This window comes from Mytilus trossulus, chromosome 1 (genome assembly GCF_036588685.1).
Source record: "Mytilus trossulus isolate FHL-02 chromosome 1, PNRI_Mtr1.1.1.hap1, whole genome shotgun sequence".
In the NCBI taxonomy this organism is placed as follows: domain Eukaryota; kingdom Metazoa; phylum Mollusca; class Bivalvia; order Mytilida; family Mytilidae; genus Mytilus; species Mytilus trossulus.
Window position 1 is genome coordinate 109,656,037 of NC_086373.1, and position 22,417 is coordinate 109,678,453.

Below are 22,417 nucleotides of genomic sequence, written 5' to 3' on the forward strand. Positions count from 1 at the left end.
ATTGCAATCAGCATATGAACTTCTTGAAAGACCGGTCATTATAAAAATATTTATGAGTGTATTTTATAGTAAAGTCGTTGATAGTTATCACGAAAATGGACATTGTGTATTTTCAGACTCGCAAGAAGAATAAACCCAAAACTAAAAGTGCGAGAATACTGACGATCGAAGAGGAAGACGAAGTAATTGAGTGGTTAAAGTCAAATCGTTTTCTATACAACAAGACAAGTATTGATTTCAAAAATCGCGATAAAAAAGAGCGAACATGGCATGAAATGGAACAGAGGATGAAGTTGAATCCCGGTGATCTTCAAAGATGGTATACGTCCTTAAGAACCACGTATGTGAAAGAAGTAAAGAAAAGAGAAAACACCACACGATCCGGAGCCGGTGTCGGAGATGGTTTGCTAACATCTAGAACTAGCTGGTTGTTGGAGAAATTCGAGTTTGTAAAACCCTTTGTCTGTCAGGCAAGAGGAACCAAGGGGTCACAGATCAAGAAACCTGACCGGTACTCAGACTGCAGTGAGTCATCAGTTCCAACAATAACGACCATGGAAAGTACACCACAGTCAGTGACAACATTGTCAACTACAACAAATATCTGACTGCCTAGAAAAAGTTTCTCAGCAGTTAGCAGTCCCAAAGAGTGACATAGAGAAGACCTGCGATTTCCTTAGTACGCTAATGGCAAAGATGACCCCTTCCTGTCTGGAGGATTTTACGAATGAAACTATCTTCAAGGCAATGGAGTATGTTAAACAGTCTAAACAGGAACAGCGTCAAACACAACAACCGCCAAGGGATGATTTTATACAGCCATCCCAGCTTTCATCTACATTCACAGACCCTTCCCAGCAAGTAAATCGCCAAACATTACCTCAATTTACCCAATTACAACCTCAACAGCAAACTGCAGTAGGAAATAACAGGCCTTCAATTAGACCGACAACATCATCCATGTCGTTCAGGCATCGTCAGCCGCAACAAATGTCTACTGATCGCGACTATATCATTGCACGCAACTTAGCAGCTTCGAATCCGCCAGCTGACGTCCTTCAACAATATGGTCGATACCAATGGGCAGAACTGCAACCGACTAACTTGCACCCTATCTTAATGGGTCAACAGCAACAGACAGTATACTCAACTCACACTACAAGTCAGACACCAAGTGCTATTGAATCAACTGCGACAGATACAACATCAGTACTGACGGATGCTTATGAGACAATAAACCCAGAAACACCTTTCATATAGATCTTCGACGTGAATGACTGTTTATTTTCATTTAGAAAAGATTTAGGAAAATCTTGAATAGAGAACCTTTAAATGTATAACTATTTGTAGATTGTAGAAAATTTGTAGCTTTTTTTGAGAATGAAAAGAAATAGGTTAATCCACATTTGTTTATGTTGTTTATTTTAGGAACCAAAATTTTTTAACAAAACCAATAAAAAATGACATCGCTGAAAAGTGTAATATGCAAACGGAATCTTTTGCCATTACTTGGCGCCTGTGCCCTTTTCAATGTACATTTAGTTGTAAATCAAATTCGAACACACTAAGGAGCAATCAATAATCATAAACCACAAAGAAGACAATGCCATGGCAAATACACAACAGGCAACACAAATAACAACATAACAAAAACTAAAAACAAAGCAACATGGACCCCAAACAAAAACAAAATGTGGTGAACTCAAGTACCCTGGAAGGGTTAGCAGCTCCTGCTTCAAGTGTGACAACCGTTGTTTAGCTTAAATGTCAAAATCATTCTGAAACTCATTTATTGATGCTTATCAAAGTTTGTGTTTAAACTCAACCTATTCTTTTTTGCGCGTGTTGGGTCGTTGCCTCTTTGACACATTCCCCGTCTTCACTCATATTCTATCCCTTAAATACCATTCCAAGTACTAGTATTGCAACAAATTTGTATTATAAAGTGTATGTCAAACAAAGTTGGAGTGAATTATTCATTATGATAGAACCTCATTCTGAGATTTTTTATAGTCCTATCTATATCTAAATTTTTATTTTTAAACATTACATCAATTAACACAATACTGATGCATTCAAAACAATCAATGTTTCTGAACCAGTCAAATCATGTTCTCTTGCCAATCTACGGCGCCTGCTTCCGAGTTGAAGTAATTTTTAAGATAGTTCCTTTGATCAATTCCAGCAGCGTTACCAAAATTTCTCTGATACCCTGGGTCTCCGTCGGTAAGTTGCGCACCTTGTCGCCATTGTCCCTCTATTAAATTATGATTGTTGTCTTCTTCGTAGGCAAACAGTTGTAGATCAGCACGTTTCCTTATCCGAAGTAAGTTATGAAGAGTAGTACAAGACAGTACGATTAAATCTACTGTTTCTGGCAGTTGTTGCATAGTTCCAATCAAAATCTGAAATCTCATGGCAAGAATGCCAAAAGCATTCTCCACAATTCTCCGTGCACGGGACAACCTATAGTTAAAGATGCGCTCAACGTGGTCTAAACGTTTTCTTGAATAGGGTTTCATCATCCATGATCGGAGAGGAAATGCGTCATCGCCAATAAGAAAATAAGGAATATCTGTTTCACCATTTGGAAGAGGGGAGGGAGGCGGAAGATCCAAAGTTCCATCTTCTAACATTGGTCGTAGTTCCGAGTCCCTAAATATCTGGCTATCAGATGCACTTCCGTATGAGCCCACACTCAGCCAAATAAACTTATAATCTGCATCAACTAGAGCCATCATCACTGTAGAGAAGAAATGTTTGTAGTTAAAAAATAACGACCTAGAGTTAGGCGGTTTTCTTATTCTAATGTGCTTCCCATCCAAAGCACCACAAGCGTGTGGGAGGTTCCATATTCTTTCAAAGTCAGATGCTATACGCATCCAATCTTCCGTCGTAATCTCATCCGGCATGACTTCATCTTTGTATGCTAAGTAAATTGCTTCGCAGACTTTAGGCACAAAGAGTGATATGGAGTTCCGGGCAACACGAAAGGCATACATAAGATCAGCATACGTGGAACCGGTAGCCAAATGTCTGAGTGTAACGGCTAACTTCAGTCCTGGTTCAAGTGGTTCCCTGTAACGAGAAATATTTATCTAAACTTACAATGCAATTAAAAGAATATTTTTTGTCGCATAAAAGGTAAACTGGAAATGTGTCATACATTAGAATAACAAAAGACAAGACAGTTTAATATACCCACTTCCATATGAATACGAACGTTATTTGGGGCGTTACTAACACGTACTTTGTTCACTTTGTATTAAATTGAATTATTTAGAAGCAAAGTGCTTAAGGAAAATTTTTTAAAAGATTGTTTTGCTGACCTTTTTACTTAGATATGAATTTCTGAAAAAACAGTTAGTATGGTTTTCTAAACTGACTATATCATGCGGAAAATCCAAGCCTCGTCCTTCGGCACCGTCGGATATTCATATGATATAGTCAGCATACAAAATAAAACTAACTATTATTCTTAATGTACATTTCTGTTTTATTTTGCTTGAAAATTGAAGTACTTACCTGAAAGAGGTAGAGCTTTTTCTGATTGCAGGGGTAATTCTGTCAAGTATCTCCCCAAACAATTCGGCATCAACTCTTAAAAAGTTTCTGTAACCAGACGCATCTTCCCGGTTAAGCTCATGCAGGAGTTGGTCATATTGTCCAAACAAAGTTCTTCTGATGAGCCATGGCCTGCACCAAAATCTACGTTGAGTCCGCCTCCTCCTCCTCCTAAAACAAAGAGGAAACAGTTGTTGATTTTCTTCCTCTGCCCTCTGTGCCAGTGGAAGAAGAAGTCGAAGGAAGTTATGGAAGAGTAATAATTTATTTCTCTCGTAAGACATGTCTTGTTACTCCGAATGTTTACATGGATAATAAATGAGACTGTATGGCCTACTATCTATATGAGTGCATGCATTTCCCATTGCAAAAAAAATAAACATTCGTAAAACACTCGTAACTCAATCGCAAATGTTCGTGGGCTATCGTAAACTATTCGTTAACCAATCGTAAAAACTTGGATCAGATCGTTACCATTCGTATTGTGCTCGCAAAACACTCGTATGCATTCGTTAATTGCTCGTATCTATTCGCAATGAATCGTCTACTGTTATCGTAAAAGCATCGCATTCATTCTTAGTAAATCGTAACCAATCGTAAAGCACTCGCAAATCACTCGTAAAAGTGGTTTATTCGCAAAAGATTCGTTAAAGTTTAACGAATCTTGTAAATTTTGGTGATTCGTTAGCATTCGTAAGAAACATTCGTGTATGTGAAGGGGGTATTAGGGATAAGAATTAAAAGAAAAATATATAGAAAATGAAGAAACAAGAAATTTGAAAAAATGTCAAAATCGATGCATGATTCTTTGATTTGAATTAAGGGAGTCCCTTTTATCAGCCAATCATTTTTAGCTCACCTGGCCTAGAAGGCCAAGTGAGCTTTTCTCATCACTTGGCGTCTGGCGTCCAGCATCCGTCGTATGTTGTCTGTTGTCTGTCGTCTGTCGGCGTCCGGCGTCGATAACTTTTACAAAAATCTTCTCCTCTGAAACTACTGGGCCAAATTGAACCAAACTTGGCCACAATCATCATTGATGTATTTAGTTTAAAAAGTGTGTTTTTTGACCCGCCCAACCAACCAAGATGGCGGTCACAGCTAAAAATAGAACATGGAGGTTAAATGCAGTTTTTGGTTATTACTTAAAAACCAACGCATTTAGAGCAAATCTGACAAGGGGTAAAATTGTTTATCTGGTCAAGATCAATCTGCCCTGAAATTTTAAGATGAATGGGACAACCCGTTGTTTATGGAAAGCCAACGGGGTCAAAATTCTTAATTCGTAACTTGTCAATTCGTAACTTGTAACTGTGTAATTTCTAAATTGTTAATTCTTAAATTGTTAATTTGTAACTTGTTACTGTGAAATTCATAATGCTTAATTCGTAAATTGTTAATTTGTAACTTACACCTTTGTAGTTTCAACATTCGTAATCGGTAAATTGTCAGTTTGTTACTTGTAACTGTGCAATTCATAATGCTTCATTCGTAAATTGGCGATTTGTAACTTGTATCTTTGTATCAAAATTCAACATTCTTCATTTGTTAATTGTCAATTTGTAACTTGTAGATTTTAAAATTCTTTATTGGTAAATTGTCTTTTTGTATATTGATGTTTTGTAACTTGTCGATTCGTGAATTGTGGATGTGTGAAATGTCGAAGTGTTAAATGTCCTCGAAGTTGTATTATGCTAACGATCATTATGACGACAGATGGCGCTCGACTCCTTCTTCTGTGTATAATCCTCCTGTAAGTCGGAGTACCACCATGTGGAATATATACCTAAGTAATTTTAATCCATTAATTACAGCAAATGCGTCTAAAAAAGCAAAACAAAAATTGCATGTTTACAGGATCATAGTTTTATTTTGTTTACAGACGTGGAATTTCGTTCGAGATCGGAAACTATATAAAAAAACATCCCGACTAGCTCATTGATTGATCTCTCATAATTACGGGGTTAATGAAATAGTCATTGGTCAGTGGAATATTACGACTGGATTATTCAGGTATATACAATAAGGAGATGATGTGGTAATAAACGGTATGCTTGCCAATGAGACAACTATCCACTAACGCGAAGTACAAATAAAGTCGATGTAAGCAACTATAGGCAACATACGGCCTTCATCAATGACAAATACTAATACCATATAGTCGACTTTAAAAGGCTACATCATTACTGGAAAACCCAGTTACTAGTAATACACGATTTCTTTTAATAATGAAATGCTATAATCGGACCATTTTATTGTGACAGGCAAGGGCTGACATATATATTTTATTCTGTAGTTGTCAGTTATATTGTCGGGTTGTTGTCTCTTTGACACATTCCCCATTTCCATTCTCAATTTTATGTATTAATATATATGCCTACTGAATTTTTCTGGTCAAGAAGCTAAAAAATTTCCGCTACCAGATTTCCTACAATAAAAATGTACAACCCAAATGACCAAAATATTAACGAGTTCCTCGATCTCAAAAGCTGCGTAATGCCCTGTACTCCCGATATGAACCCCTGGTGCCACACCTCCTTATAGCCCGGCAACCTTACTAAATATAACATGTTTTCAATCGTTTATTAACTGAAATGATTCACGATGTTAATCAATATATCTAATTTTTTTTTTAATTTGCATGTCAAATAAAAAATCAAAAATCATTTGCAATGAATTTGTAACAATATAATTCTAATATCCTATTGACAAACCAGGTTGTATTCCGCCCGGCTCTTCTGTCGAGCAGTCAGCCAGGATCCCAGGCTATCATTTTACTATAAAAAATACAAAATACATACTCATTTGGCCAATTCCCTGGACCAAATAATGTGCAAATATTTTCGTGGAGAAATAAAATTAAAGAACCTTAGTAAGCGCTCACATGCCCCACGTCCCCACATTGTCACTGGAAAAATAAAATAACTGTACATGTTAGAAAACAAAAGTTGTACAAGAAAAGAAAAAAAATCATAATTTCCTGTCGATATGTACATCTACATAGTATGTCCTTATTATCTACAAGGTTTCATGAAATTCTGTGGTGTGGTTTCAGAGGAGTTGCGATGATAAACTGTTGCAGAGGTATATCGAAGCACATACGTTCAAAGGGGCGTAACTTCTAGAAAAAAAATTGAATTGTAATTTCTTGTCTATATGCAAATCTACTTAGTATATCCTTATTATCATGAAATTCTGTTGTGTGGTTTTAGAGAAGTCGCGATGACAAGAAACTAGACCGATGGACTGACGTACGGACGGACAGGCAGACAGACGGGTCAAAACATTACACCAGTGACCCTCCGCAACTTCGTTGCGTGGGGTATAATTAGTGTAAGCATATAAGAGATAATTGCCTCTTTCATGCAAACGGCGATATGGCAAGATCTTTTCTCTGACAAGTCAGAGGAGAGGGTGTCAATTTGTTTAAAAGTGGGAGTATTAGGAAGGGGGTTTGAGATTTCAAAAAAACCCACTGGCCTTCGTTAGTCTTGTATGATTTTATTTTTTTTCTTGTGTATAATTCGGAGTTCAGTATGACGTCCGGTATCACTGAACTGGTATACATATTTTTTAGGGGCTAGCTGAAGGACTCTCCCGGATGCGGGAGTTTCTCGTTGCATTGAAGACCCATTGGTGGCCTTCGGTTGTTGTCTGCTTTATGGTCGGGTTGATGTCTCTTTGACACATTCCCCATCTCCATTCTCAAATTTCTGTAGGTGACGCGAGTAGTAAAAAATAATGAGACAACTCTCCATCCAAATAACAATTTATAAAAGTCATCCATTATAGGTCAAGATACGGCCTTCAACAAGGAGCCTTGGCTCACATCGAGCAACAAACTATAAAGGGCCCCAAAATTACTAGTGTAAAATCTTTCAAACGGGAGAACCAACAGTCTATAAAAAAGAAGATGTGGTATGATGGTCAATGAGACAACTATCCACAAAAGACCAAAATGACACAAACATTAACAATTATAGGTCACCGTACGGCCTTCACAATGAGCAAATGAGTCTAATCTATATAAAAAAAAAACAAGAAACGAGAAACACGTATAAATAACATAAATAAACGACAACTACTGAACATCAGATTCCTGATTTATGTTCATTACTCAGGAGCCAAATAAATAAAGACTGTTCCTCCATTTGTTTCTTGTATTAAAACATATTATTAGATAATTATATTCTTTTCTGAAATTTTAATATTGAGATTAAAATATTAATGAATGATGGTTGTCAAACCATTTCTGCTATTATACATTGAGTCCAAAATTTACGGGCCTAGGACACTAATAGTATCTTTCCAGCACCGTCTTATATTTCATGTTTTAGTCTTGTTTTGACCCGTTTAAACATTAAGTAGAAATTTTTTGCCAAGACGTGACAGTAATATATTAGCGAAGTTGATAAGGAAGCCCGTTCCAGCGACACATCTATATACCTAGATAAAGGAAGTGACACAACTCATTGCAGCTAGGTTTGGTGACCAGTATTTAAAGTAATATGTAAATGCTATTTTTTTTTCCGACGTTGGAAAGTTCCGGGCGGAAAGAACTAACTTGCTGAAAATTTCCGGAGAAACTTATCAACTAGTTACTTTGTTCCTTCCTCTTGTTTAAAAGTTCCACCGGAACAAACTGACTAGTTGAAAAGTTCCAACGGAACATATATTAACTATTTAGAAAGTACCTTTTTGCCAAATTCGTCAAAACAGGAACTAACAAACTAGCCCAAAAGTTCCAACGGAACTTATCAACCAGTCACAAAGTTCCATTTGGAGAATGGATGCAAAATGAAAGTGTAACATATTATCTTTGAAAGTTTTCAAAGGGGAAAAAGATGCTAGCCACAAAAGTCAAACGGAACTTATCAACAAGTCACAAAGTTCCTCTTTGTCAAATAAGTTTATAAAAGGAACTAGCAAACAAGTCAAAATTACAAACCGAACTTATTAAATTGTCAGACAGCTACATTCAGAGAATTCGCTTAAGAAGAGAAGAACATATCAGCAATGAACTTTTAAAAAACGGAACGCAGAGACTAAAAGACTATAGCCAAAATTGCCTTAAGGAACTTATCAAATAGCTACAAAGTTCCTCCTTCATCGGCGAATTAGCCCGAATTGGAAATAGAAAACTAGCTTTTAAAAAAGTTCAAACGGAACTTATCAACTAGTCATAAAGTTCCGTTTATATAATTGTTGTTACAAGCAATAACACAACTAAAATACCATAACCTGATTTTCATAATTTTTGTTTATACAATGTTGAATCAGAATTTCATTTTCAGATAGTAATTCATAACGGAATTTTTCAACTTGATATAGGAAGATGTGGTGCACTGTGAGTGCCAATGAGACAACTCTCCATCCAAATAACAATTTAAAAAGTAAACCATTATAGGTTAAAGTACGGCCTTCAACACGGAGCCTTGGCTCCCACCGAACAACAAGCTATAAAGGGCCCCAAAATTACTAGTGTAAAACCATTCCAACGGGAAAACCAACGGTCTAATCTATTTAAACAAAACGAGAAACACGTATATATTACATAAACAAACGACAACTAATGTACATCAGGTGCAAACATTTGCAGTAGGAAAGTTCCCCATAATTTTGAAATAAAAATATTGAACAATGTTTCAACTAGCTACATTGTTCCGGGACTTTTCAACTAGTTACTTTTTTCCGGAACTTTTCAACTGCACTCGGAATAAAGCAACTAGTTGGAAAGTTCCATCGGAACGAAATAACTAGTTGAAAAGTTCCGCCGGAACAAAGTAACTGCCGGAACAAAGTGGCTGTTATAAACACACATCATCCGTTTATACGAGGTGACGGCAATATAAAACCGAGTCCCTTTTATACATGCCAAATAAAACAAACAATGTATTTATATTTTTGTTATCTTTTATATGTATGCGCTGTACATACTTGATTAAAACTCGTTTAGTATATATAACATATGGCGGTGCTCCTACTTACAGGAGGCTTCTTCACAGAAGAAGGAGTCGAGCGCCATCTGTCGTCATAATGATCGTTAGCATAATACAACTTCGAGGACATTTAACACTTCGACATTTCACACATCCACAATTCACGAATCGACAAGTTACAAAACATCAATATTTACCAATAAAGAATTTTAAAATCTACAAGTTACAAATTGACAATTAACAAATGAAGAATGTTGAATTTTGATACAAAGATACAAGTTACAAATCGCCAATTTACGAATGAAGCATTATGAATTGCACAGTTACAAGTAACAAACTGACAATTTACCGATTAAGAATGTTGAAACTACAAAGGTGCAAGTTACAAATTGACAATTTACGAATTAAGCATTATGAATTTCACAGTAACAAGTTACAAATTAACAATTTAAGAATTAACAATTTAGAAATTACACAGTTACAAGTTACGAATTGACAAGTTACGAATTAAGAATTTTGACCCCGTTGGCTTTCCATAGTTGTTGGGTTGCTGCCCCTGAATTGGTAATTTTAAGGAAATTTTGCTGTTTTTGGATATTATCTTGAATATTATTATGGATAGAGATAAACTGTAAACAGCAAAAATGTTCAGCAAAGTAAGATTTACAAATAGGTCAACAGGACCAAAATGGTCAGTTAACCCCTATAGGAGTTATTGCCCTTTGTAGTCAATTTTTAACCATTTTTCGTAAATCTTAGTAAACTTTTACAAAAATCTTCTCCTCTGAAACTACTGGGCCAAATTTAACCAAACATAGCCAGAATCATTATAAGCTATCTAGTTTAAAAATTGTGTTTTGTGACTGGGCAAACCAACCAAGATGGTCGCTACGGCTAAAAATAGAACATAGGGGTAAAATGCAGTTTTTGGCTTATAACTCAAAAACCAAAGCATTAAGAGCAAATCTGACAATGGGTAAAATTGTTTATCTGGTGAAAATCTATCTGCCCTGAAATATTTAGATGAATTGGACAACTCGTTATTTGGTTGCTGCCCCTAAATTGGTAATTTTAAGGAAATTTTGCTGTTATGGGTTATTATCTTGAATATTGTTATAGATAGAGATTAACTGTAAACAGCAATAATGTACAGCAATTTAAGACTCAAAAAGAAGTCAAATGACCAAAATGGTCAATTGACCCCCTAAGAAGTTATTGTCCTTTATAATCAATTTTCATAAAATTTGTAAATTTTTACTAACATTTTCCACTGAAACTACACGGACAAGTTCATTATAGATAGAGATAATTGTAAGCAGCAAGAATGTTCAGTAAAGTAAGATTTACAAACACATCACAATCACCTAAACACAATTTTATCATGAACTGTCTGCTTCCTTTGTTTAATTCACATATACCAAGGTGAGCGACACAGGCTCTTTAGAGCCTCTAGTTAACTATTGATGACTAAGGGTTCATTAGCAATATGAACCTTAAGAAGAAGGTCAATTGTTTCTAACTTTAGATAGTATATATTCCATTAAAAGATATTTTTTTGAGCCATATGGTTTTTTTTTTTATAAAAAAATGTGAAGTTGATTGTGAAAGCCACCCACTTATTAAAAAAGTCATCACATTAACATATAGAGTATGCTTGTAGAAGAAAGTCTTAAGGTACCAAAAGGGACAATCAATCTCATAAGTTGATGACAAATTGTCAAATGTCATGGCATAAAAAAATAACCAAAGGACAAACAACTTTAATATACAAAACACAACATAAAAAACTGAAGACTGAGCAACATGGACCCCACCAAAAACACAACATAAAAAACTGAAGACTGAGCAACATGGACCCCACTAAAAAACATATTTGACACTGTACAAAAAGCATTTTGTATTCAATCAATCTAAAAATTATGAGAGAAAAAGAAATAAATTTCAGTTAATTTTGAAATAGAAGCTGTGAGTATTACATCACTAAATATAAATAACTAAATCATGTTGTAGATGAGAAGTGATATTGCAAACTTAGAAAAAGAACTTAAGAAAAGTCCATCAGTGGAAAGGTCACAAGAAGCCAGATTACAGTTGGTCAGTTTATTGGTTCAGCAGTTCAATATGGTAAGTATTGACGGTCAGTTTAGGGAAATGTAAGATAACTTGACATAAAGGTAAGCAAACAATTCAGGTGGTAAGGATGGAAAAGTAATGTATATATTCTTTAGAAGAGGTTTGAATGAACAAAGACTTTCTGTCTTCAAATAAGCAGGTTACTTAAAATTATCCTGTAGCTGGCAAGTGGGTTAATATGTACTAATATACATATCTGTAATTCTTATTGCTTATTGCTTATTTTTTCTTCCCTCCAAACGTCACATGCACATTCAAATAAAAGTCTTGTTTAAATTGTAAAGTTTTCCAAGTTATTGTTAATAGAACCTACATGACAGTTACCTGATACTTTACTGATACGGTTCAACCTGTCTAATCGGACACAAGAAGAGGCAGAGACTTATGTCAGATTGTGTTGAAATACTAAACACATAAGACTTAACTGAGAACTGACTATCAGTAAAAGTAAAAAGAAATTATTTTCAAAATTTTCCAAACTTCATAAAAAATTTGGCTATTGTATGGTAAAAAATACCATAATGTTCATAGTCTTTTGAAATTTTACCACAAAATTTGTAGAATTTTTTCGAAGTCTCAGTTTTCTCTAACCAAACACAGTAACCTTTATGTGTTTCATTTAGTTATTTTCTGTCTTTATTTAAAACTGTTTTTGTTCTATTTTTTTTAGGTAATACAAAGACCCTATGTCAGAGAGGATATTTTATCCCTGAGTAAGAAATATGTGATGGCTTTATCGGAACCAGTCTTTGATTTGTTGTGTGCAGTAAGAAAAACATCAGACAAGGATCCAGTTATTCCACCTGTTACCCACATGTTTTCAGCTCTTGCTCAGCAGAGTGGAAAGCAAGACAAAAAGCTTCTGAAAAATTCAGAATTTCTAGTGCAGTGGTCCATAGACCAGTTACGCTGCAACCAGGTAGTCATAATTCAGGTTTATACTATGATAAAATAGTGCTAGATTCCCTTATCTGTCAATTAACAAGCAAACATTGGTCTATATATTTCTAAAGAAGTTTTGTCTTTTTAGGTCACCTGTCCTTTAATAATTTTTATTATTTTAGTGTTTTTCCCTATTTGATGGAAATTATGAAAGGTAAATAGACACTTTAAAAAAAAATGTCAACAAGGTAAGATCAACTAACAAGTCAAATTTTGCAGATATAGTTATTAGAATGTGACTCACCATAAGAGTGATTTTTCTTAAATTAGGATTTTTTTACCTTCTTTTGTGTTTTGAGCAGTATCCAAAACAAGATAGAGAGAATTATAAAGACTAAATGATCAGCAACACATGATCAACAAAACAGAGATGTTTGTCATGAATTCTGTTTTGTCTACAATGTTGGAATGTGTCCTTTGTTCAAAATGCACAAAGTGAGCCATTCAAGCTCTTTATAGCCTCTAGTAGTTCTCCTATCACTGAGATAAATTTGATTTAACAAACCATTTCCATACTGAGAAATGGTACATGTAATTTGTATTTAGTAAAATATTTTTTGAGCAGCTTCTACAGCTGCATTGTTGTAACAGCTATTTAAATTATTTATTGTAAATATATTTTCAGACCAGCCCTAAATTGAATGCTGCAGTCAGATTTTTAAAGGAATCATGTAAACTTAAAGATACTGTTGTATTATCCCTTGAAGTAAAGACAACAATGTTGGACAGAGCATTTATCTTACTGCAGCAATATCTACACAACAAAGTAAAGAATGACCTTGATATGAGTACACACGACCTTTGTGAAGAGTTATTGTCCCTGGTATCATCAGTCATTGTATCATGTGACATACAAGATTTTAAGGAACTGCTCTGTAATTTAGAGCAGTCACTGGTAAGAAATATTATCATGCTAACCAAATATGGTGTGTAAATATAAACAAGAAGATGTGGTATAAGTGCCAATAAACCACTTTTGAGTTTGTCCGTCACTGGAAAGAACTCTTGAATTATGAGTGCCTTTATGAGGTCATTAACCAGATAGAGGTGATCGCCTGTATCCCTGCACTATTAACATCCATCAAGTGTCTAAGTGATTGTCATTGTTCAGGATAAACTAGAAATAATATTTGATATATATTTACCTAATCACAATGCCCTGATGATAGCAGTGCTATATATCAATTATAAGAATTTTAGTTCCCGAATAATTTGTGCAATATAGCATAATCATTTTTTCCCCCAATCACTCAACACAAGTTTGGAAGTGACGATGCCCCTAAATGCACAAATGATGTTCGCTAAAACCGAAGTTTGGCATATTTGCATTGAACTCTAATGTTGTGTACTATCCATCCAAGTCACCACATATAAAAAGTTAACAATTAAAGGTCAAAGTATGGCCTTCTACACCCAGCCTTTGCTCACACCAAACAGCAAGCTATAAAGAGCCCAAAAATGATTAACAATTAACAAACAACAACCATGGAGCAATAGGCTCCCTTTTTGAAACATTTTTTTTGAAACTTTTGGAGTAAAGAATTGAGATGAAGTGATAGCACCTGTCTCTCTTAAGATCGTCCCGAACCAGGGCTTCCCAAATTTTTCTGAGCCAGCCGGACATTTTATATCTGATCCGAATTTTAATCCCCAAGACTAAGTCACGAAAGGCAATTATGGTAATCAGATGGCCATCCCAATGATTGACATTAGATTTAAAAACGATATTAAACTTTACTTTGATATGAATTTGATGTTTTGACATAAACTGTTAAAATTTGGATTGCATCATTCAAAGTGTGCACATCAGCGTGCTCATGTCTGCATTAGACTCTTTAATTGTGCAAAATGACGTTGTCAAGAACTTTATTTTCGTTTTTAAAGTCACATTTTTCAAAACTGGATGTTGACTTGACAATGGTAAAACATAGACCATAAACGGATACGTAAAATCCGTGTACGTTTTCATAGCACGACTGAGCGAAGAAGCTCTTTCCACGTTATTTCTTCAACAAAATACTTGAAATGAACGTTAGGTACAGGTATCAATGATAGCTTTAGAGTTTTGAAGAAATGTAGGATGCATAATTGAATTTCCCACCTCTGCACATGCGCACACATGTTCTTGTTCATACAACGTATTTCTGACGATTTTTTCATGTTAAACCTTTTTAAATGTTTCAAGAAATCAAGTTTATAAATGTATTTATTATAAATTTGATCTTTTGGACTAAATCAATTAGATACAAACCGCTGAAATGTTCGAAAGTAATTGTGAATGGACAGATTAATTTATACGATGTCTGGTACTGAAATTAGTTTACCTGTCACCTGAACAGGCAGTTTTCAGCTGTCCAACAACTAATTAGCCTTGATTAAAATTAGAAAGTATTGAAGTAAGGGTTGTTTTGATAGTAATTAATCAACATGTCACTTTTATGACCAGAAATGTATGGCTGATAAAGGCAAAATGTTGGGTCAAAAAGATCGTGAACTATATTAAAATGACAGAAAAAGCCTTGAAAACTAAAAAGTATATGACTGTTTCATGCTTTTCCCAGCCGGTCTTTTACCGGACATTATACAAATGACCGGAATATATGACCGTTTTGGAAGCCCTGTCCCGAACATGCATGAAATATTTGCAACTAGACATTAAGCAACCAATAATACATGTTTCCAAACCATTATGAAAAATTTATATATTAGTTTAAACATATTTTATTGTTCAAAATGACAAAAGGATCAGACACAAGTTTTACAACTTAGTAACGTCTTCTCCAAAACAAATACAAAATATACACATTAATTAATGAACATATGAACTTTTTCTTACTAACAAATAATTTAAGAATAAAGACATGAAAACAAAAGGAAACTTTTTGAAGCGAATCAATGGATTTTAATCGAGTGCATCCTTTTACAGTATAAATACGACACAAACACACCGAATAGTTAGTGGAATTACATATGCCCAAATTTTGTACTTGTGGACATAACTTAAATAAGTCTGTGTGTTTTCTCATAATAAAGCGTGGGATCTTAATATATTATCCAAGTTTCGAAAAGGATGTCAGCTTCACAATGGTAAGTATAGATTTGAAACTTATTCTTATATGCTTTCGTTAAAATCCATTGAATCGTTATTGATATCAAAACTTAACAGTAAATATTCATCAAGATCATTCGATTATTGTCATTACATGTATATAGAAATATCTTTAATCACATGTGTTGTAAACAGAATATTAAGGTTGTCAATGCAGAGAAAAACGTTTGGTATTTTTTATATATCTTTGAACAGATAAACAAATAATATCATTTTCTTCAGTACGTAAAGCATCATCGCCAAATAATAATAAATCGATAGTAATATTAACATTAAAGACATTAATTTCTCTGAGCTGAAAAATTAATACAATCTAATAGATAGTGTTCAACATTTTCATTAATAAAACCACATGAACAATTTGCATTTTGTATCAAATTTGCTTTGAACAAGTCAGCACGCAGTGCGCTACATCTGTTACGCAGCCTTGTGTGTAAAATAGAATACAAACGATCTCCTAAAGAACCAAATCTCGGAGTATAGTTTGTGCAAGGTTAATTTAAAAAAGGTAAATGTAGGAATATGTCTTATACTTAAGTCTAAAGAGTTCCACAGTGCAATTGATGACGGAAAATAAGACTGTTGATAAGCTGATAAACAATTTACGGGAATAGTAATATTTTGACTGTTACGCAAATTATAATAACAAATATCTGATACAAAATCTGGAACCAAATCGTGTAAATAATCTGGCGCTTGGTTATTTATAATCTTATAAAACATAGATAATTTTTTAACCTCCCTTCTGACGTTTAATTTTTCCCAACCCGTCTCTAAATAGATACTGTTCCGGTGTCATATGGTATTTTGAACCCCATGGTAAAATGACCCCGGGGTCAAAATACCGCTATGGTAAATTGAACCCCCCCCCCTGTATGGAAAATTGAACCCCCATGGTAAATTGAACCCCCCTGTTTTTTTTCATTTTAGATGATTAATAAAACATTTAACATTATATAAAAGCTAATCAAATATTAAAAATCATTTATACAAGAAGGGGAGGTCAATTTTCAATGAGTGGTTAAAAGAAAAATATTTGCTTGGTATAAGTGCTCTGAAGTCTTAACCAACAAAATTTCATTCAAAAAACTTCTTAAAGCATTAAAACTAGACCATGTAGCTTGGACACTATAATTCTTTGAAATTTAAAATATTTATATAGAATGGTAGACTTTTAAGTTTTAATTCTCCATGGTAAAAAAGGGGGAGGGGTCAAATTACCATGGCTCACTTGATTTTAAAAAGTAAAATTTTCAAAACATCTTTTCAAACTAATAAAATAAATACAAACTACTGATTGGAGTATAATAAATATGTTAAGGAGTTACACTAGCAAGATATTTTAACATGAAAGGTCTTTAGATGTATAGTAGGGGGTTCAATATACCATGGTACAATAACATGGCTGAGTAAAATTTTCAAAATATCTTTTCCAGCATGTTAAATACAAACAAACTACTTATTAGAGAATTAAAACTATGTTAAGGAGTTAGAAAAACTTGGATTTTTCAAATTCAAGGTATATAGGATGGGGTTCAATATACCATGGAAGGGGGAGGAGGTCAAAATACAATGGAATTTTTTTTTCTTCAAAATATCTTTTCCAGCATGTTAACTACATACAAACTACTTAATATTGGAGTATTATTACTATGTTAAGGATTAAGAATAGCTGGAATTTTTTAATTGAATGTCTATGGTAGGGGGTTCAATATACAGCAGGGGGGTCAAAATACCAATGCTAATTAAAATTTTCAAAATATCTTTTCCAGCATGTTATATACATACAAACAACTTATTGAAGTATTATTACTATGTTAAGGAGTTAGAATAGCTTGAATTTTTGAAAATCAAGGTCTTTAGAAGGGGGTTCAATATACAACAGGGGGTCTAAATACCATGGCTAAGTAAAACTTTTAAAATATCTTTTCCAGCATGTTGAATTCATGCATCCTACAAATTGGAGTATTGTTACTTTGTTAAGGAGTTAGAATAGCTTGAATTTTTGAAAATCAAGGTCTATAGAAGGGGGTTCAATATACCGCAGGGGGTCAAAATACCATGGCTACGTAAAATTTTCAAAATATCTTTTCCAGCATGTTAAATACAAACAAACTACTTATTGGAGTATTAAAACTATGTTAAGGAGTTAGAAAAACTTGGATTTTTAAAATTCAAGGTTTATAGGATGGGGTTCAATATACCATGGAAGGGGGAGGGGGTAAAAATACAATGGAATTTTTTTTTCCTTCAAAATATCTTTTCCAGCATGTTAAATACATACAAACTACTTATTGGAGTATTATTACTATTTTAAGGATTAAGAATAGCTGGAATTTTTGAAATTGAATGTCTATGGTAGGGGGTTCAATATACCGCAGGGGGGTCAAAATACCATGGCTAAGTAAAATTTTCAAAATATCTTTTCCAGCATGTTATATACATACAAACAACTTATTGAAGTATTATTACTATGTTAAGGAGTTAGAATAGCTAGAATTTTTTAAAATCAAGGTCTATGAATGTTTGAAAATCAAGGTCTATAGAAGGGGGTTCAATATACTGCAGGGGGTCAATATACCATGGCTACGTAAAATTTTCAAAATATCTTTGCCAGTTTGTTAAATACATACAAACTACTTATTGGAGTATTATAATTATGTTAAGGAGTTAGAACAGCTTGGGTTTTTGAAATTCAAGGTCTATAGTAGGGGGTTCAATATACTATGGTAGGGGAGTCAAAATACCATGAAAATATTTTTTCTTCAAAATATCTTTTCCAGCATGTTTTAAAATGCATACAAACTACTTATTAGAGTATTATAACTATGTTAATGATTAAGAATAGCTGGATTTTTTTAAATTGAATGTCTATGGTAGGGGATTCAATATACCGCAGGGGGTTCAAAATACCAAAGCTACGTAAAATTTCAAAATATCTTTGCCAGTTTGTTAAATGCATACAAACTACATATTGGAGTATTATTACTATGTTTAGGATTAAGAATAGCTGGATTTTTTTCAATTGAATGTCTTTGGTAAGGGGGTTCAATATACCGCAGGGGGGGCAAAATACCATGGCTAAGTAAAATTTTCAAAATATCTTTTCCATACATAGCCATGGTAATTTGACCCCCCTGCGGTATATTGAACCCCCTACTATAGACCTTGAATTTCAAAAATCCAAGCTATTCTAACTCCTTTACATAGTTATAATACTCCAATAAGTAGTTTATATGTATTTAGCATACTGGAAAAGATATTTTGCAAAATTTTATATAGCCATGGTAATTTGACCCCCCTGCGGTATATTGAACCCCCTACTCATAACCTCTAATTAAAAAAAAAAAAATTAAATAAAAAGAGAAATGTTTTGATAAAAAATAATTTCAAAGGTATTTTGACCCCCCCTGCAGTATATTGAACCCCTACTATAGACCTTAAATTTCAAAAATTCTAGCTATTCAAACTCCTTTAGGAGGCTCGCGGGTATAAGATTTTCAGAAAAAAAATAAACATTAATTTTTCAATACAAATTTTATTTATAACCTTTAATAGTTGTAACTTTATCATTTGGTCCAAAAATCGTTCCAAAAAATCAATTTGTGTTGTCCCCAGGTGACTTTTAAAATGTAGATATCATGTAAAAAGCTCCAAATTATCTCCCTTTGGTGCAAAAATGCCATTTTTTGGCATTTAAATTGAAATATCTTTTTTAACTTATCGGTGACCTATATTTTTTATTGTTGTTTTCAAATAAGCTGTACATAAACTAAATAATTGTAAAATTTGAGCGATTTCTGTAATTTAGTTCTTTTTTTATTTCGATATTACCGTTTTTTCTCCTATTAGTTCAACAGAAAAAAAGGACATCAACAAAAATGTATGCTTCTTTCGAAGGCAGATTGTGAGCGTAAATGAACGGTGACCCCATTTTTTTATTTCATTTTTCTATTAAGTATAAGATAAAGTTCATTTATAGAAAAATAAAGAGAAATCCTATATTAAATAAAAAAAATCATTTAGACCCACGAGCCCCCTTAACATAGTAATAATACTTCAATAAGTAGTTTGTATGCATTTAACATCCTGGAAAAAATATTTTGAAAAAAATTAATTTCCATGGTATTTTGACCCCCCTGCGGTATATTGAACCCCCTACCATAGACCTTGAATTTCAAAAATCCAAGCTATTCTAACTCCTTAACATAGTTATAATACTCCAATAAGTAGTTTATATGTATTTAGCATACTGGAAAAGATATTTTGCAAAATTTTATATAGCCATGGTATTTTGACCCCCCTGCGGTATATTGAACCCCCAACTCATAACCTCTAATTAAAAAAAAAAAATAGCCAATAAATTGTAAATTAGATTATCTGCAATACTATTTCTCAAAAACAGGGGGGTTCAATATACTGCAGGGGGGTTCAAAATACCATATGTGAAAAATGACCCCGGGGTCAATTTTTAGGGGGTTCAAAATACCATATGACACCGGCTAGCGTAACTTGTTAATCCCGTAACTATTCGAGCAGCCTCAATTTGGATATTTTCCAATCGATCAGAATTTTTTTGCCCACAGTTATCCCATACTTCTGACGAATACTCCAAAATTGGCCAAATAAAAGTCATATAAATTTTTTCCAAATATTCCCTCTTAAGTCTAAATTTTAATTTTCGTAAAACATTAAGCTGCTTGGAAGTTTTTTCTATCAGCTTATCAACATGCTTACTTCATTTACAATCACTACTAAATATGACACCAAGATGTTTATGCGTATGAACTGGCTCTAATGTAGTGCCATCAAAATCAAAAGAAAAATTACTTTGTATAGTTTTCATACTGAATATCACAATATCAGTTTTATTTGGGTTAAACTTCACTAGCCATCTGTTTGACCACGAATTTAAATAAACAAGATCTGTACTGATTAAATTTTTTAAAATGGATTCATTAGGAGCAACCAAGAATCAATCAATCAAATCTAAAGATCAGCTTTTTTTAAAGTTTTTTTTTTCAAAGTTATTGACATATAAAAAAATTTATGAAAATAAACAACCTGTAAATATTTGCTTTGTATGCATCTGTATATTAGCCTCACATAAAATGTACCAGAGAGGCCCTTGCTGACATGTCCGTTTAATTACAGAACATTGATATTACGGAGGCACCCAGGTAACAGTTTGTATATGTCATGTGACTTGTTATCCTATACTAAGATTTATTTATTTAAGAACAAAGGTACATCAGTAATAGAGGTGGACCAGGTAACAGTTTGTGGTATGATCTGTTATCCTGTACTATGATTTATTTATTACAGAACATAGATATATCAGTAACCGAGGCAGACCAGGTAACAGTATGTATGTATATATGGTACCATCTGTTGTCCTGTTGTATGTCAGAGGAACAAAGCACATGTTTTATGCAGTCTATTCATAACGTGAGTACTTATTATACATTTTTATGCCTTGTTTCATTGGTTGAAGGTTTTCTCCTTCATTTTGTTTATAAACCTATGGTTGACAGCAGTATAGAAGTATGGACACCTGAATTCCACCTGTCTGGTTACCCATCCTTAAAAAAGGGAGAAAGAAAGGGTTGTTCTGCCTCTGGGATGCATATATGTTCCAGTTTATAAATAATGTCTTCTCACTAAATGATAGATTGGTGACTATGTCGGTAACAGCCAATCATTAAAAATTTCAAGCACAAGAAATTATGCAAATACCATACTTTTGAAGTCTGTTTCAGCCATACTCCAGACGGTCATCTGTTTTAATTGAATTTCACAACATAGTACATTCAACAGTTATAAATGAGAAACAACTTTATAATTTACCTGTCGAATTAATAGGTTAATCTTAATTCCACCAATTGACCGTCATAGTAATGGCTATTTTGATGCAGGAATATTTAATAAAGGCATGTTATTTTAGTACTAACTCCCCTTGTCACTGGAAAGTTCACTAAAAATCTGTAGAACTGGAAATTTACTTTTAATGTTTAGTTCTATTTCTTTTCTTTCAAATTATTGTAATATTTAGGTACCTGTATTTTACAGTACTTGATTTGTACTAAAAGAAATTGGTACAGAAATAATACCAACAGTGATCACAATATTTCAGTTTAAAAATCATAACTTTAAGAGATTTGAAATAGACAAACTTTCAAAATGCTGAAAATATAACGTAACTAAAAATCTGCAGAACTAAAATTTCAAGTACAAATCAAGTACATTTGTACTGTAAAATACAGGTACCTTAATATTACAATAATGTTAAAGTTACAAAATAGTATTGAATATTAAAAGTAGATTTCCAGTACTATAGATTTGTGGTACAGAAATAGTACTAATGCAAAAGTAGATGTGTTGTACATGTAATATTATTGTGTATATTTTATCATGACAATAAAGTGAACTTAGCCAAATATATGCCAAAATTATCTCAAATAAAACCGGATGACTCATTATTATAATGTTTGAAACAAATATACTGATAATTTCCCAATCCGCCCTCTTGACATATCAAAACTTTACTTTTTAAAGTTAAAAAAAACATGGACCAATTCAGAAACATACTAATAAAACCTTCAATATGTTCACAAAGTCTGACTTGATAGACAATTTGTATCATCTGTTCCTGTGGAGTTAGTATGTTTAAATGTAACGACCTATGGTTACATTCTGTATCTTATACATGTTATAAGTTGTCAGCAAAATATTG

General features: G+C 33.5%; 2 protein-coding genes across 2 annotated transcripts in view; one reads left to right on the top strand and one right to left on the bottom strand.

The window, feature by feature from the left end:
• LOC134697343 (unhealthy ribosome biogenesis protein 2 homolog) overlaps positions 1-22,417 on the top strand; it is an 80,285-nt gene that overhangs the window by 36,310 nt on the left and 21,558 nt on the right. Inside the window, exons 22-25 of the mRNA XM_063559557.1 lie at positions 11,511-11,624; positions 12,304-12,552; positions 13,201-13,470; positions 21,010-21,132. Of these exons, the coding sequence (XP_063415627.1) occupies positions 11,511-11,624; positions 12,304-12,552; positions 13,201-13,470; positions 21,010-21,132 (756 nt within the window). The remainder of the gene's footprint in view (positions 1-11,510; positions 11,625-12,303; positions 12,553-13,200; positions 13,471-21,009; positions 21,133-22,417) is intronic.
• LOC134698631 (uncharacterized) lies at positions 2,103-4,285 on the bottom strand. Its single transcript, XM_063560506.1, has 2 exons — positions 3,526-4,285; positions 2,103-3,078 (listed from the first exon to the last, which is right to left on the bottom strand). The coding sequence occupies exons 1-2, from the start codon at positions 3,846-3,848 to the stop codon at positions 2,103-2,105; spliced, it is 1,299 nt and encodes a 432-aa protein (XP_063416576.1). The 5' UTR covers positions 3,849-4,285.